General features: G+C 49.8%; 3 protein-coding genes across 6 annotated transcripts in view; all 3 read right to left on the bottom strand.

Moving 5' to 3' along the window:
- Positions 1 to 18,139, bottom strand: part of LOC147628580 (uncharacterized) — an 84,572-nt gene that overhangs the window by 34,910 nt on the left and 31,523 nt on the right. The window lies entirely within an intron of this gene.
- Positions 1,612 to 2,127, bottom strand: LOC147628582 (uncharacterized). The gene has a single exon (XM_086813783.1). The coding sequence runs from the start codon at positions 2,125 to 2,127 to the stop codon at positions 1,693 to 1,695; it is 435 nt and encodes a 144-aa protein (XP_086669909.1). The 3' UTR covers positions 1,612 to 1,692.
- LOC147628581 (uncharacterized) lies at positions 2,013 to 3,227 on the bottom strand. Its single transcript, XM_086813782.1, has 4 exons — positions 2,964 to 3,227; positions 2,492 to 2,837; positions 2,237 to 2,398; positions 2,013 to 2,148 (listed from the first exon to the last, which is right to left on the bottom strand). The coding sequence occupies exons 1-3, from the start codon at positions 3,179 to 3,181 to the stop codon at positions 2,267 to 2,269; spliced, it is 696 nt and encodes a 231-aa protein (XP_086669908.1). The 5' UTR covers positions 3,182 to 3,227; the 3' UTR covers positions 2,013 to 2,148; positions 2,237 to 2,266.

The raw sequence follows: 18,139 nt of genomic DNA, 5'->3' as shown, positions 1-18,139 counted from the left end.
GGGAACGCCGTTCCATTGGTGTGGAACGGGGGAACGTGGAGTAATGGAAGAAGGGAACGGCGGAACGTGGAGGAACGCTTTTTTAATTTTTTTTTCCATGATTCGCGAAGCGGCACCCCTTACGTTTTTTTTTCCACGTCACAGATCCGCCGGCAGCGTAATAGCGCATCGTTCTCTTTCTTTTTTTTGGACAAGCTGGGTTACGGGTGCCCAAAACGTTTTGGGCACCCTTTGTATTTAAAAAAAAAAAAAACGGATACCTGCAAGTAGCGCCGCCGCCGACCCCTAAAAGAAAACATGGGAAAAAAAAAAGATTATGCAACGTTTTTTTTAAACGTTGAAAGAAGACCTGCCAGGCTGCCCTGCAACGTTCAAAAAAAACGTCAATATCAACGTTTTAAAAAAAACGTACCTCTCTTCTCCGAGAACTTTAAAAAACTCACAGAGTGCACTTGCAGTGTGCATAGCCAAGTACAATCTCTCTCTCTCATTATTCATAGCCAAGTACATTGTACAATCTCTCTCTCTCTCTCTCTCTCATAAGGGAACAAATGACCTTGTGTATGTGTCAGCCAACTTGCGACTATTAGCCCAGGTTGCTAGTGGTGACTTTGACCATGAGAGCTTCATAGATATGGAGCCACAGTCTGAGTCGGATGATGACGACCCTCCACCTCCACCTCCACCTCCACCTGCATCGATGCATGATGCATCTATGGATGATCTAGCTGACATCTTTGCACCTATTTGATATCACCTAGGACTTTAGGTTTCTTTGTTCTTAACTATCTAGATTCTAGCTTTCACTATGTGGCTGTACATTGTACAAGCTATTGTACTTCTGGTTTTCTAAATATGAACAAGGTCATTGAGTTTGCTATCAAATTCTTGTCTTTTTTTGTCTACTTTCAATTGTATATTTGTCTCTTTTTACCTGCTTTTAATTGTATATTTGTCTACTCATGTGTATTGAAATATGATAACGTGTCGTTCCGGATCCCGTTCCGGATTGCAAGGGGTCCCGTTCCCGTTCCGGATTGGCCCCTCGTTCCCATATCCGTTCCCGTTCCCTGGTGACTATGAGGGAGACTCGTGCCTAGAACTGTGTCTTACCTATGGGACTGTCACTCCAAGGTTGATGTGTACGTACTGTACGTAATGTACGGTACGTATTTGTACGTTGTTCCGCACAGATAAAATTTTTGTGTACGTAAAAATACGTACCATTGTAAAAAATATCAATCTATATGGCATTTCATATCAAAATAAACATAAAAAGATCCAAATACATTTTAAATTGTGAGAGAGACCTACAAGACAATCTAATAAGGTCTTTGCTAATACGCATTTGATTAGTAATCACAAAACCCTTGCCGCATGTTGTAAAACTTGTTACTTCAAAAATCAAACATCAGATACCAAAACCATTTTTCAATCAGATGACAGAGATCAATCTTCAATCACCAATCACCACTCTTAGAAGTTAGCTCTATATAAACTGATGAATCAGTGTTCACACAACAAAAGTCTCGACTCTCATCCATGTCAAAAGGCTGCAAATGCATCAAAACAAATTGAATACAATGCACATACTACATAGCAAGCTGCAACACTACATCATAGAAATGTCCTCAAAAGGCCCATAAGGGCTAGTCCAGAGTCTGGACTCCACAATGAAACGTGATCTAAGAGTCAAAACTCCTCATCAGATGATGATGATGAGGATGCACCAGAAGAGAGCAAGTCCCCATCTGTCAAGACATTGCCCTCGTCGTCATACTCAGGCTCTGCCATCACGGGCACATGTGATGATGTGAAAGATGTATCATGAGATCCATGTGCTACATCATCATCTCCTGGCTGACTCTGAGTATGAATGAGAGTGACAGCCTCATTCGCCCGAGTCCGCTGCGTACGAACAGGCAGCTTCCCCCAACGAATGCTCCTCCATCTAGCGCTCTCTGAATCTGCAGCCTCCTCACGCAAAGGTATCGCCAAAGCCCGTGCGCGTGACCTTGTGACACGACGATCGATGCTCTCCAACTCTCTATGAAGGAGTCGTATAATATCTGCCTGCTCGTCTCTGACACGCTGCTCCACGTCGCCCTCAGTAGAGGTTGGCACCATCTTCACACGGGTCGGATCTGCCTGTGGAAAAGCAAAATCCGACAAGTCAGAACCACAAGAAATGACTTATATTGAAATGTGTCAAAAGACGTACGACAGTTAAATATACCTGCTTGGGTGCCCCCAAAGCATGATAATCTCACACGAGCTTCATGTTAGCTCGGCAATACACTAATCGCTCCAGCTGAGCGGTACTAAGTCGATTGCGGATCTTCGTGTGAACCAAGGAGTAGGCACTCCAATTGCGCTCACAAGCACCAGCAGAACAATCCTACAATCACGAATCACGATACGATTTCGGAGTCAAAACCCTTAATGAATCAAACTTTAAAGATGGATGCAATTGTGAAAGAGTCAAGAGTACCTGCGAGAGGATTCGGAGAGCAAAATGAGTCAGCTTTGGAAGACCTTGTCTTCCATAGCTCTGCCACCACGTGAGAGGAAATTTCGTCGCCTCCTCTCTCAAAACCACCGCTCTAGCAAAGGATGGTCCTAGATTGTTCATAAAACTCACCATCTCTGCATCAACCTCAAGTTGCTCATCCTCGTCGTACATTATGTTGATGTATTGGTCTTTCTGCGTGAGCAGAGTGCTCTCACTAAACAACTCTGGCTTCTTGTAGAAGGGATGAAGCAATGCAGCCATCCCATGAATGGGACGGCTCATAAATGTCCATCGCCGCTCTACAATAGCCAGGATGTCACCACGGCTACAAATTGACAAGCCAACATTCCAACAGTCATTATATAATATAGCTTTAAACATATTGTTGCAATGTGCATATTGTTTAATATTAATATAATCAACCAAGAACAATATCCAAGTGTACACTCACTGAGACTCCGTCAATGTCGTACAAGTGGCAATATGGCGCTTCATCTCCATGAAGAGATGATAGACCAGTCCAAGAGTAGAGCCCTCCATATCTGTGATTCGGAGGAGGACATGGATAGGCTGCAATGCCACCGTCAAGCTCTGTACCTCTGTCCAAAAGGCCTCGTCAAGCACTTTCCGCTGAATGTATCTAGTGGCCTCTGTCTGTGCATGGTGCATAAACCTCCATTTCGGGTCCACCACAGTCTGTAGTAGTGAAAAAGCCTCTGCAAGACCAAGAACATATAAGAAAACCTGGTCTTCGAGGGTCGCACCATATCAAGTGCACTATGGCTCCTGAAGATGGCCAAAGCCTGATGTTTTTTTCGGAAAAATGTAGTAATCTTCATGGCATCTGCAACATTAGGTTGCACCCATGGCAACTTTCCAATATCCTCCATCAGCAGGTCCAAGCAATGTGCAGCACAAGGAGGCCAAGCAATGCGAGGAAACTCTGCCTCGACCAATTCACCCATACGCTTGCAATTTGAAGCATTGTCTGTCACCACTTGGACCACATTCTCTGGCCCAACATCCAAAATTGCCTGTCTGATGTGGTGATAAATAAACTCAGCACTGATGGATTCTCCTGCCTTTCCAGCATCCACAGCCCGCAAGAAGTATGTGCCAAGACATGAGGACACCAAAATATTGATAATGTGTCGTCTACGCATATCACTCCAGCCATCAGATATGATGGTGCACCCAAAAGACTGCCATCCTGCCTTGACAGGTACCAATGCCTTGTCTATCAAGGCTTTCTGCTCTTCAAGCATCGTGGTACGCATTTTGTTATACTCCACCCCCCCGGACCACGAGTCTGTGTGGCCAACCTCTGCTATGGCCCTCACCATTCTCTTCCATTGATCAGTCCTCAGTACATTGAAGGAGATGTTGCACTCCACAAGAGTGCAAGCAATCTCCATCTCAGCCACTTTTTGTCTCTCTTTCACCCACGAAAGAGATGACACACGTGAAGGCAAAGTACTCTGTCTCAGCACATGTGCATCATCATCCTCATCACCCTCCTGCATGACACGGGCCCTCTTTCTGCCCCCTGTAGACTGGCTATCCTGTGTGGAAGAATCACCCATCTCCCCCACAAGCGCATCATGAAGTGCATCTTGAGTGTGCTGGCTGCCCCTTACCTTCTTTGAACCCTTTGCTGTTGATGAATTCTCAGCAATGAGCTTGTCTCTGATATCCTGCGGCACCTGCTTGCACCCACCACAATTGCCAGTGGTGCCAATACCTGTCAAGTGTATCACGACACGAGAAATTGTGCTCGTGAGCTCGAAGTTGCAATACTTGCACTGCCATCTACGCGTGCCAGAACCAGCTTGGGTCGGCGTATTAATAACACAGATGACATTGGTGTGCTCCTGCCAGTAGGGGTTGCATGGCTTCGGCATATTGGATCCTGGAAGCTCTGTGACACAAACAAAGAGAGAGAGAGAGAGAGAGAGAGCTTAGAGCATAGTACATACTCCAAAGGAAGAAAGAGAGAGAGAGAGAGAGGGAGAGCGTAGAGCATACTCCAAAGGAGGAAAGAGAGAGAGAGAGAGAGAGAGGGAGAGGGACCCCGGACTCAGGAGGGAGTGAGAGAGAGACGAGATTAATCATGTAGTACATTGGCCGCCATCTAGAGAGAGAGAGAGAGAGAGAGAGAGAGAGTACAGTACGAGACAGAGATGCATCATGAGGGACCAAGGCCATGAGCGAGAGAGCGTGAGAATTACCTGGTTGCAATGTGCACAGTGTGCAGAGACGGAGCGAAACAGAGCACTGTAGGCGAAACAGGCGAAATTCCAAAATAAGGCCAAATTCACACATTGAAGGTCAAAAAGGGATTTTTTTTTTTTTTTTTTAAATAAACATACGGATCGATCCGTACGCGTACGGATCCATACAGTACGATCCGTACGGTACGGATCGATCCGTACGTACGTACGGATGCAACCCTGTGTCACTCCATAAGAAGACCAGGTTTTTATATTTTACGTCGTGCCAGTTTTGTGCCGACAGATATTTTGTACTTGTTCCATGAACGGGAGATATGTCCATGTTACTATTTGCACATGCACACATGTTTTGCATGTTTGAAACTGTTTTCGCATGACATGTATTTTTGTGTTTGCCTGCTTGACGTGTTCTTTACTGAGCGGGGACGCCTGCCAGTGAGTCATGAAGTTTGCTCTGTATTCTGACAAGTTTTCGTGCATGTGAACAGGTGGTAAGTATATGGCACATGTTATTTTAATATTTCATATGTGATTCAGGGCTGGAAACTGCTGTGGACAGAAACGCAGACCTGTAGGGAAGTTGCTAAACTGAAAACGCAGGTGTTCTGAGGCTGCTGGACAGAAACGCGAAGGATCTGAGGCTGCTGGACAGAAACGCAGGTGATCTGATGCTGGACAGATGCAGAAAACACTGGCTGAACCTTGGCGTTGAACTGGGGCTGATCTATATGCTGAATCTAGGCCTGAAGTGATGCAAAATGCAGGCTGATTGGATGCTGATAGCAGGCGCCTAGGGCTGACTGAAGCAAGGGGTTCTCAAGGGCTAGAGAAGCAAGCTTATGAGCTCCAAGGGCTGGATTAGTCTAGGGCTGAAGGCAAGGATACTCCTAGGGCTGAGGAGGAGAGCTCTTAGCACAATGAAGACTGAATGAGAAACTAAGCCCTATGCAAGCCTATTTATACTAACTGGAGGTTGGTCATTTAATAAAGGTTTTTTTTTTCCCGAGAAAAGATCCTTTCATTAGTTATATAAAAAACGCCCGTAGGGCTACAAAAGATCTCGCCTGCTCATAAGAGAGACAGAGCAGTGAATACAGCATGGCAGCCCGGGAGACTCTCCCTAGGTGCTGCAAAATACAAGCATCAGTACAAAGAGCTGAGAGGCTAAATCATACAATAGGGGGGGGAAAGAGCCAAACAGGTGGCCTGTAGTGCCAACGGGGGGATCCCGTGTGTAAGGTGTAGAAAGGGCCACAGCGCCAAGTGGTGTGAAAGGCCTGGCGTCGTAAGATCGCCTCATCCGAGTCTCCCCGGATGCGGTCGTACTGTCCTCGCAGGGTGTGGATCAACTCCTGCCAAATCCCCCGTACAGTCTCTGCTGGTGGCTCCAATCTCCCCTCAAAGGCCGTAAAGCACCGGGCCCTCCAGGTGAACCAGATGGTGAGGCTGCTGAGGACCTCCCATCGTAAATCCCTCTCCTGTGTCCAGCAGGCGGACGAGAAATCCGGTGCCGGAACCAGGCGAGGCTGGCCCCTAATAAATCTGATGGCCTGACTGCCCTGCTCCATCTCATAGCCCATAGCAGGCCCTGACGAAGTCGACCAAGCAGCGGCATCCCACGTAAACATACCCTCTGGAGAGAGGGGGGCCAGAATACGCAGCATCCGCAGCCAAATCTGCTGCGCCTGAGGGCAAACCCGAAGGCAATGTCTCTGTGTCTCCATAGGGTGGCCGCATCGGACGCAAGCCGCCGGAAGACCGCTGCAAACAAGCCAAGTACCAACTGCTGAGCCCCTGTGGGCGACCAGCCACTGAAAAGTCGAGATCCTGCGGGCCTGTCGACTAGCCCAGAGCCGAGCCCAAAAATCCTCCAGGAACTCCTGTGAGAGTCCCTGTAGTCGCCAATGCCCCGCTGCCGCTAGAGAGACCGTTCTCCTCGCCGTCAAAATATGTCGCCCCAGCCGAACAGTATACTGGAAAAAGGTGATCTCTATGGCCTCAAGGGATGCATAAGGATCATGCCACTCGTACTCCCCGGGGTCCCACTGTAGCCGGGCCAAGGGGTGCGCTGCATATGCCCATATGCGCCAATCCGAGAGCACATCAGCAGGGTCGGGATCAATATGCCACTTCCGAGAAGCGGCGGCCACTACCCGAATCCTCTGAAAGGTGCACTCTGCAACCAAAGGCGACTCCACCTCCACTCTCTGGAGTTTGCCCTCATCCTGAATCTCATAGTAGAGGCAACTGCCATCCTCAGTGTAAGCTCTGACAGCAATCAGGATCTCCAACTGTGTAAAGGCTCCCATCCACCGTGGGGCCACTGGCTCGAGAGGCGTGAACCACTCCTCTGTGAGTGCCTCCTGAATATCATCCCTCATAATCAACCCCCCTCTGAAGTGACTCAGCCTCTCCACCTGGATCTCCTCTGGTAGACTGCAGAAGGCCTGCCAGTCTCCAAAACTACGAGCTGGGCCTGCCGCTAAAGGCCCCCAGGCTAGCCGAGGCCGAGAACCCAGCATATGACCCTGCTCTGTGCGAACCGCTGGGCTCCAGATGAGCGGCTGTCTGGCCGGCTCCTCAACACAAGAAGGAGGTCGCTGAGAGAGCCCCGGTCTCAGCAGCTCCCAAGCTCTCAGGATACTCAAAGCAAATCTGTCCTCCCATCCTCTACTGAGGCCTGTCCTCCTCATCTCTATAAAGATCCAGCGAATCTCTGGTGCCCAAGCGCCCCCTGCTGGGGGCGCCCGAGCCTGCAGCCGCTGCAAGAGGAGCTCTTTCCAAGGCTCAGCGCCTGGAAGCAACCCCCGAACGATAAGCTTCCCCAATAAAGCTCTACTCTGATCGACTGGATCTATAATGCCCAAACCTCCCTGAGCCAGCGGAAGTGTAATCATAGTTTTTTCAAACGTCAATCAAACGTCAAACGCGAACGAGTATGAAAGTATGATACGAGTTTGATTCAAACCCTTGACCTGAATCAAACGCAACCCTAATTTTTTAGCATTTTTTAAACAAATCCATATTTACTTGAACATTAAAACATCATAACATGAAGCACCTCAAAACTAGCAATTGAATTGAAGCAAATGAAAATTGAAAATTGAAATGCGCATTGTGCACTGCGCAAAGTTCAAACTGCAGTGTAGACTCTAGAGTGACTAGTGTAGAGTCTAGACTCTAGAGAACAAAAGCCAGCTGATACAAAATGATAAAGCCAGGGGAAAAAACCCCTCCTAAAGAAGGTAAAAAGTGCCCTGGCAACTACAGAACTAAACAACAAGGAAGGAAGGGGAGATGGTCATGACTCATACAAACTAGACTCTACGCGAGTCTTCACCTAAATGAATCATGATAGATCATTCTCTGAAATAGAGTCATCCTCCCCTTCTTCCTCCTCCTCCTCCTCATCATCATCATCATCGTCATCATCATCATCATCATCATCATCATGCTCACCAAGGGAACTGGTGCCAACGATATCACTTCTGCTTGCCCCCGTATGCGATAATGAGGCTACAACATCCTCTTGCTCCTCTTCTTGTGTCTCTTGCAATGCAAGAAATCTATCATCATCATTCTCCTTGTTAATCATTTCCAATGTGACCTCCATCTTTTCGTAGCCTCCTTGCTTGATCTTGTTGATAAGGCGAAGGTTGGTGTGAATGTATACAAGATGCTCTGTTCTTTTTGGAAGCAACTTGTTCCTTCTCTTTGTTTGGATAAGAGAGAATGTGCTCCAATTTCTCTCACATGGGGAGGCACAAGTCCCTTGTGAGAGCACCCTTATAGCCAGCTGTTGCAATTTGGGTGTCTGGGCCCCAAATGTTTCCCACCATTTGACAGCTTGATGCATTCTTTTCTCATCTCTAGCCACAGCACGAGCAAATGCACCTGCTTCGGACTTATAAGTGTCAAGTTCATCACATAGAACACCTTGCATATCCACATCATATTTTGTATATCTCTCCATGACAGTCATCCAACCTTCATGCACCTCTCTGTCACCACCAGGATTCTTAGCTCTCCAAATAGGATGCAAAACATAGGCTGCAGCATGTAAAGGTGAATGCATCATATCCCACCTATCCACACTAAGATTCTTAATGTCTTGCAGTTTATTTGCATCCACTCCTCCTACAACCTGCAGCTTCTCAACCATGCGATCTGTCATCTCATACATGAGACCCATGGTGGCGCCTTCTCTATCTGCAAGACGAAGGATCTTTAAAATAGGTGCACAAATTTTCACAATCACTTTAGCCTCCTGCCAAAAGCTTGCACCCAATATAATGTTAGCCACATCCAAGCCTTTCACGGTACGTGAGACCTTTTTCCTTGTCCAAGCTTCACTAACAACCATACGACGCAACCCATTGTAGCATCTGTCATCCAATAAATTCACCAGCATTATAAAAGAGTAAGCAAAGCGCGTCATCGATGGCTTCAATAATTCCTTTTTACTAAATTGACGATACAAAGCCAAGATTGTGTGCTTCCGTGTAACAAATGTCACAATTAGATTTGCTTGAGCCAAAATAGGAGCAATCCATTGAAGCTTGCCAATATCTTCCAACAATAGATCCAAACAATGACAAGTGCATCTAGTGAAGAAGATGTTAGGCCACTCTTGCTCGATCAAATCACCAGCCCGCAAACAATTTGAGGCATTATCCATACACACCTGCACTACATAATCGGGGCCAATATCAAGGATTACATCTTTCAAGATGCCAAAAATATACTCGCCAGATTTGAACTCCCCACTTGTATCAACTGCTTTTATGAAAACAGACCCATATATGGATGTAGCCATTACATTGATAATTGGCCTGCGCCTTGCATCTGACCATCCATCACAAACAATGCTGCATCCATATCTCTTCCACTTTTCTCTAATGTCTAGCAAGTCACGATCAACGCATTTGACTTCATCCACAAGCTCTTTTGTACACAAGTTGTTATATGAGGGAGGCTTATAGCTTGGCCCAACTTGCCCAATTGCCTTCACCATGTCAAGAAAATATGGGCTTCTAACTTTCCAAAAAGGAACATCTTCCGCATAGAAGAAGCGACGAAGAGCAATGTTTGCCTCTTTTCGTGCTTGTACATCCCAAGCTTTAGCTAGAGCACCCTGTGTCTTTGACACCTTCTTTCTGCTCACGTGCTGTTGAGAGCTAGAAGGCCCAATACCACTTGCAACATTTGATGCATGTACATCGACACTACCATGAGAAGCCTCTCCCAAATCAGATACGCATGCATCAATGTTTGCCATGGAGTCTTGCACTCCACCCACATGCAATCTGCGACATACATCTTTTACATTTTGGGGTGCAGCATTACATTTTCCCACACCATGACCTGATAAACCAAGAATATGTGCCCTTATTCGCGATGGACCACCATCCCAAGTGTGCCCACAATATTTGCATCTACATGTAGTCTGGCCTTTTTCAGTTGTTTTCAAAATGGACACATGCTCCCATTCAGCTTTGCGCTTTCGTCCCATTTGCACAAGTTAAAACCCTGTTACCAACTTACCTGTATATTCGTCCCGAGTCCCGACTCCCACCTGCTGAGTCCCACCAGTGGAAGGTGCTTGCTGCTGCTTGCTGGCGAGTGGCAGTGCTGGGCCTTCAAATTTCAGTAGAGAAAGACTGCTGCTCGAGAATCGATGGGCTGTGTGCACTGTGTGCAGGGCTGACTCAGCCTGCTGTGCCTGCACAGTCACGCAAGAGAGAGAGATGGGCTGTGTGCACTGTGCAGGGCTGCCTCAGCCTGCTGTGCCTGCACAATCACGCAAGAGAGAGAGATGGGCTGCCCGGCTGTGTGCACTGTGCAGGGCTGCCTCAACCTGCTGTGCCTGCACAGTCGAGCAAGAGAGAGACTCGAGAGAGTCTAGACTCAAGACACGATGGGCGGGCAGATTCGTCACTCGAGAGAGAGTGGGCGCAACTTGCAAGAGAGATACGCTCGACTCCCTTGACACGATGGGCGGGGCGAAATAGAGAGAGACGGTGGGCGGGGGCGCAAGAGATGCGATGGGCGACGAAGCGTTAAAAAAAACCCCCAAAAAAGTCCACGTTTGAAATTTTTTTCAAACGTTTTTTTTTTCAAACGTTTGTAAACGTTTGCTTCGCGTATCAAACGCGTTTGAATGCAACTATGAGTGTAATAACTGCCCATGCAACCTTTGCCCAAGCTAGCTGACCGTCCCGCCCAGACCACAGAAAGTTCCTGATCAGCCTCTGTACCTGGCTGATGCAAGAGCTCGAGAAGATCCAGCAAGACGTAATGTACCACATGGTCGCTAACAGCACCTGATTTGCCACCACCACCCTCCCAGCCAAGGATAGTCGAGCTGTACTCCAATACAAAAGCTTCTTCCGAATGCTCAGAAGAAGCGGGGCAATCTGCTGCTCAGGTGACAACTCTAGGCCAATCTGGCATCCCAAATACCGCACTGCTGTGCCTGGAGGAATCCATCTAAAACCGGGGTCCGGGCTCCATGCCGGAGTGGGAGCACTACTGATCCAAAAGGCCACTGTCTTGCGCCAATTGATCAATGCTCCCGAAGCTGCACTAAAAACCTGGAGCGACTGCTCTGCCCGAAGAAGATTGGCCTCTTGGCCATGCAAAAATAAGCCCGTGTCGTCTGCAAACTCAGCATCAAGCAGGTCCTCCCCCCGGACTGGGAGATGAAGTCCTCTCAAACCGACCTCCTCTGCTGTCAAATACATGCTCATAGCCTCCGCAAGAAGAGAAAAAGAAAAGGGGCGAGGAGACACCCCTGACGGACTGATCTGGTCAGCTCAAAACTCGGCCCCCGTCCTCCTGCAATCAACACCTGGCTGCGAGCTGTGAAATACAGAGCCGCCACCCCTCTGATCCATCCTGGCTCAAAGCCCAGGCGAAGCATAGTGTCCTCTAAGAAACCCCAATCAACTCTATCGTATGCCTTCTCAAAATCGAGAAGCATCACGACCAAGTCCTCGCCAAGAAATCTAGCTCGGGCCGTCGCCTCCCAGAAAGTAAAGATGTTGTCAAGGATACTGCGCTCCTTGACAAATCCTGTCTGAGTAGCATGAATCAACTCCCCCAGGAACGGCTGGATCCTCAAACTCAAGGCCTTTGCAAAGACCTTGTAGACAGTATTGAGGATCGTAATAGGCATCCAATGCCTAATATCATCTGATACTCCCTCCCCCTTGGGGATAAGATAGATCAAGCCCTCTGAAAAGCTCTGCGACATCACCCCAGTGTCCAAAACATGCTGAAAGCCCCTGCGGAGGCCTGGCCCCAAAAGGTCCCAATAGCGCATAAAAAAGGCCGGCGTCAGTCTGTCCTCCCCTGGGCAACTATGTCGCGGCAGGACCCTCAAGGCCTCGGCAAGCTCAATCTCTGACAGAGGCGCACCTAGAACTGTACGCATACGGTCTGTGACCCTCCTCTGCACATGGGCCCACACAGTCTGTCTGCAAACATCTCGATCCTCAGTGGTGGCAGGTTCCGCTGAAAGCAGGTCTCTATAGAATGCAGTGGCAATGGCTCTGATCTCCCCGAGCTCAGTAGCTACCGATCCATCCGGTCTACCGAGCTGGCGGACTCCTGCTCGCGCATGACGGGGCCCAATGATCTCAAAAAACTCTCCAGTCACTGTATCGCCAAGCTGCGTCCACTGAGAGGCCTGACGACTATAGTAAAACTCATGTCTCTGCTCCTCTATCTCTCGAACCTCCTGGCGTGCCTGGCTCAGCTGGGACACCACCCACTCACATGCAGGCTGTTGCTCCTTAAGGCGCTGTAGCGAAGCAAGGCTGCGTCTCAGCCGATGCTCCCGCTCGCGAATCTCTCCCAACCGTGTCAAAGCTGCAGCATGCAAAAAAGAGCTAAGATCGATGAGTCCCTGGGCACACTCGCCCGCTGCATCCTGGTCAGAGTACTGACTATCATGCCAGATCCTCTCAATGTCCTTAGCGAGACTGGGATCTGTAAGTACCCTCTCTGGGATCCTCAACTGCAAGTTGGGCTCCCGTGTCCTCTCCTCCAATGTCAAGATAACTGGCGCATGATCTGAAAATGAGGTGCCAGCGAGAATGCCGACGGAGCCCCCTCGCTCCCCTAACCAGTCGCCCACATAAAAGCGATCAATCCGTGATAGATTAGTCCCTCCCTGTCGGCGATCCGACCGGGAGAAACTAAGACTGTCCTGAGACCGGGAGAAAGCTCCATGCTGCCATGCATCAGTGATCCTCAGTGACATGCACAACCGGTCCCAAGCTGCAAGCTCCGTGCCGTGCACCGTAACATGACTGCCTCCCACCCTATCTGCCGGGTCCTCAAGCATGTTGAAGTCTCCCCCGACACACCAATGTGCGGCCTCTGGCAATGCATCTGTAACCTGGGTCCAGAACTCTGCTCTGGCACTAGCATGATTGGGCGCATAGACGTTGGGCACGCCCAATAACTCATCATGCATCCTCAGAATGACAACTGTGCTCTACCAGGCACAATGATCCCTCGATCCACAATGGCCTGCCGCCATACATCTGCAATGACCATGCATACTCCTCCCTGTCCACCCAAAGGACCAAACCTTGCAGACCAAAAAGTGTCCCATCTACCAGGCATCACCGAACCATATCTCCGGATCCTGCTCTCACCCAAGTGGTGCTCCTGCATCATCAAAATATCAATGCTGCCACCAACCAGGCATCTCTGAAGCTCCTGCCTCAAGCAACCACGATAGCGTATAAAATGTGCTCCGCCAAGGCCCTGTACATTCCATGAGATGATCCTCATGGATGTCCTGCTGAGGTGGATGCTGTCTCAGCCGTACGGCGGGCCTTTGCAAGCGGCTTGGATGGAGAGTAGTCCCCATCCGAGCGGCTGCGAATCTGCCCACCCGGTGTGCTGCAAGAATCCCGGATCAGGCGCCAGTGGCTGTGGCCCATGGCGACTGCCTCCCGCTCTGACAAAGCAACCTCGTGTATACACACATATCCAGGGTCGCGTGCTAAGTCTGCCACTATGCGAACGACCAAATGCCGAATCCCTGAGGTATCCACACTCCCGGGATCCAAGAAAAAATGAGCCAACTCCCAAAGTCGGCCTATCACATCTGTCACCTCCAGATCGCTCATGTGATGAGAAAACTCAACTGCCTGAGTCTTCAAAGTGCTGAGAGCGAGCTCTAGAGTCCACTCCCGGTCGCAACGGCCACATAGAGGGAACGAGAAGGCTACCGCTGAGTCTAGTGCCTCCTCCCCGCGGGCCGGAGGTATCACTACATGAACTCGGATGGGTGCTGGCTCATGGGGGCCCTCTGCTCCAAAAAGCCGTGTGAAGGTATAATCAAAAGCCTCCGAGCGCTGTCTAATGCCAAGGCGACTCAGCCGACTGCGGATAGATGAAATCCGTGAAGCCCTAATCGGCATAGGTCTCCTCTGTGATGCTCGAGCGAGGTCAGTGCTCAGCGCTCTCCGGACTGCACGTGAACGCCAGGGAACTGCCAGGGCCTCCCGGGAAGGTGAGGCGGGCGGAGGGGGAGGAGGGGGAGGCGAGGGGGGTGGAGAGGGAGCCGCTGTCGAAACCGGAGCGGAGGCGGGAGGAGGCGATGGTGGAAGCGAGGCGGTGGGGGGGGACGGGGGTGGGGGGGTGCTGGCATCTCCTGGTCCTCAGTCATCGCCGCGGGGGTCTCCTCCTGGAGGGGAGAAAAGCTGTTCCTCACGGGAACCCAGTGAGGCTGAGACTATGGCTGCTTCTGCTGCAGCGGTCTCTGGACGTGCTGTTGTGGCTGTCTCCCTCGGCGGCGCCCCTGTCCAGGCTGCCACTCCGAGGCCTCTATGGCTTGAGCAGGTGTCCCGGAGGCAGCCTGCCGAGCCGAATCTGTGGGCGGGCCATCAGTAGCCTGCTGTGGTGAGGGTCGGGGTCTCCTGCGAGGGCAGGCCTTGGCCAGATGGCCGACCTGTCTGCAAATGAAGCACTGATTCGGGAGCCCCGAGAACTCCACTCTCTGATCTATCCATCCCCCCCCTATCCTAGGTAGCTGAATGACCTTAGGAAGGGAGGAGATGTCAGACACCAACACTCTGACCGAAGGTAGCCCAGCTGCTCTGGCCACCACTGAAACAGCTGAGGGGCCAGTCTCTAGTACCGAGCCCACCAATGCTCCGAGCCTGGGGAGGAGCGGAAGATACTCCCGGCGGAGTCCAGGGAAGCAAACTGTAACATGAAAAAGGCGCTCTCCCTGCTCCGCCGCTGCTGGGTCAAATCCATGCTGTCAAGGTCTGAAGAAAGCCCGAGCACCCCTGATGTCAAGGGGACTCATGGCAAGGACCTTGGCAACACTCTGGGCGGCCTCGAACTCGATGTGGTAATGTCCACGGCCCAATAGCTGTACATCCAGGATCTTGCCCACATCTGCAAGAAGGCGGGCCTGAAGAAGATCCCGGATCTCCCCTCTGCTGGGGCGAGTGCCGACTATACGGCAGATGGTGGAATGTGCCTGGAGGCGTTCCACCTCTACGGCGAGGCTCGCTTCCTCTTCTGGCGAAAGAGAAAGCCTGATGGGGGTATCCTCAGGGGCGGTCGAGGGGGCTACAGAAGAGTCCCTCTGAGGTGGGGCGGGAGGAGCCTCCATCAGAGTCTGAAGCTGTGGCGAAGGCGGAGCGAATGCGATACCTGCAAGAACCGAGCTGCACGCGAAGGGCGAAGAGGGAAGGCGGGAGGATTTAAAAAAAAATTTTAAAAAGAGAAAAGAAAAGAAAAGAAAAAAGAAAAAGAAAAAGAAAAAGAACCCCAGGGGGCGGAAAAAACAGCAAGAGCGGGGGGGGGGATAAGGCGACGAAGAAACAGGGGGGAGCGGGAGCAACGCGAAAGGAGAGGCGGTGGGGGGGAGAGGGCTGGCGGAGGGGGGGGGGACGGGGCGCTGACGAGGGGAGGGGGCGCGAAGGCGAACTGAAGGGGGGGGGGCGCAGGCGAACAGAAGGGGGGGGAGCGAAGGCGAAATGAAGTGGGGGGAGCGAAGGCGAACTGAAGGGGGGGGGGAGGGGGGCACTTCAGCGCGAGAGAGGGAGAGAAAGCGAGGAGAAGGGGGGGGGGGGGGGGGGGGGCGCGATGGCGAGAAGAGGGAGGGGGCACAAATGCACTGGTAGGCGGGGGACAGGGCGCGAGGAAGGGGAGGCGAGGGGCGAGCAGCGCGAGCAGGGGGGTGACGGCGGGAGCTTCAGCGAGCCAATCTCTCTAAGCAAGAAATTCTTCATCTCTGTCATTTAATAAAGTTTATATTTATAAATGCCCAATAATGCAAATAATGCTAAATAAATACTATTAAATATGAAAAAAATACCAGATAAATCCTAGTAAATTCCCTAAGGCTTCTGGGATGTTCTAAATGATGCACACGCATATGAATGCATATTATGCAGGATGCAGAGTGCTTTCTGATGCAAACCCTAAGGCTTCTACTGACTCTACATGCATGAATGATTCTCTCCAAGTGGGTTAAGGGACTTGACTGACTGACTGACCCGCTAAGGCTGAGGAATGACCTACGTAGCTCGTGCCTGACTTAACCTGGACTGAGGATGTACAATGGGGTTACGGCGTACGACAAATATCATCCTACTGGGTTCTAAAACTGTACAACTGCTGCACTCCTGATGATGAGCCATCTTGTCACCATGCACTGAGTGCAGAGTGCATGTGACATTCCCTCCCGATTAGCTTGGCGGCAGGTTCATGGCTTCCAAGTAGTCCGCCAATAACTGGGTTACTCCTGGAAGAACTCCTCGTCGAGCCATACGGCTTCGTGGGTGCCTCGATCTCGGAATTTCGTATAGAACTGACGAATCCGTCGACCGGAACCATGCTTCCATCGATGAAGAAGGATCTGCTCAGGCTCAATCACTTCTGCCTCGTCTACCACGTCTGGTAGCTGTTCATCTGAAACATCAAACACTTCTGGACCAACATATGGTTTTAGCCAAGAAACATGGAAAACATCATGCATTGTCCAACTGGCAGGCAACTTTAACTTCATTGAGACATCACTTAACTTCTTAACTATTGGAAAAAGGCCAAAACTACGGAATGAAAGCTTGGGACAACGTTTGCCCACTTGTTTCAATCTCTGCTTCATGATACGCAAATAGACCCAATCCCCTTCCTTGAAGTGGATATCTCGTCTAAACTTACATGCCTGTCTGTGAACTGAATGATGGCCAGGCTCAAAATTGAGGGCCAAACTGGGTTGAGTACCAAACTCTGCTGAATCGACATACTGATCTTCTAAGTCTTTTCCAGAGATGTTGAGAATGGTAGACTCCTGACTGGTCGGGATGCTGGTCTTTCTACTAAGTGCATCTGCTACTGGGTTATGTTGACCAGGGATGTACTTGATCATTCCTCCAACTTGTTGGAAGAGCTGACCCTGTCTAGTGTGCTGAGCACTCCACTGGGCACTTGGCATCGTCGAGAGCCACTTAAGTGCTTGGTGGTTTGTGGTGACTGTGAAAATGTGTCCATAAGGAACATGTTTCAAATGTTTGAGAACTGACTGCTGTTCTAGCTTGCCCTTGAAAGTCTTTGTTAAAACCCTAAGATCTCTCTAGATAATTGTTATGCATAAACATGCATAAATCAGGCATAAACTCAACCACCCAACCACCCCCGAGCCCAAGGGATGCACACATGAATAATGAATGAAATACATCATACCTCTACCTTGATGTCCCATACCATCAAGAGGTATAACACAATCCAATAGCATGTAGCTATAGTGTGAAATGGTAGGTGAATAGATATGAACCTCTACAAAGAGAGCATAACATAGCCTTGGCCTCATGGAGCCCAAACCTCCAAGCCCCCCAAGCCCCCTTGAGTGTGCCCCATGCCCCTATTATATAGGAGGGCCCTCAAGTGACTCTTGACTTTCCATTCCTCATGTGTGACCCTTGGATGCCTGACCCTAACCTTAAACCTTAAGGTTAGTCCTAACCCATGCTCCACTAGAGCTTGTTCCCATGCTCCCATGCTCACAAGCCTAATGTGGGTTAGCCTCCTAGTATATGCACACATAATGTGTATATAACATAGCACACATAGTGTACATATAACATACTTCCCCTCTCTCAAAACATTGCACTCTTGCAATGAAAAGAAGGAGAACTGCGCTGAACAATCTCAACCGACTCCCAAGTCGAATTCTCAATTTCCCTATCTTTCCACCTAATTTTAACCTCAAGGATTAGTCAACTACAAAGTTTCCTTTCCCTGAATTCAAGTACCATATCAGGTTCATGTGGAACATAGGATAATTCATCGACTTCAACGAGTTCTTGAGGAGTAACTGTGTCATCCTCACCTCCCAGTTTCCCTTTCAATCTATCGA

This window comes from Cibotium barometz, chromosome 19, assembly GCF_041138505.1.
Source record: "Cibotium barometz isolate CiBa-2024 chromosome 19, ASM4113850v1, whole genome shotgun sequence".
NCBI lineage: Eukaryota > Viridiplantae > Streptophyta > Polypodiopsida > Cyatheales > Cibotiaceae > Cibotium > Cibotium barometz.
Note: the sequence above shows the minus strand (reverse complement) of the source record. Positions and strands in the feature narration are given on the sequence as shown.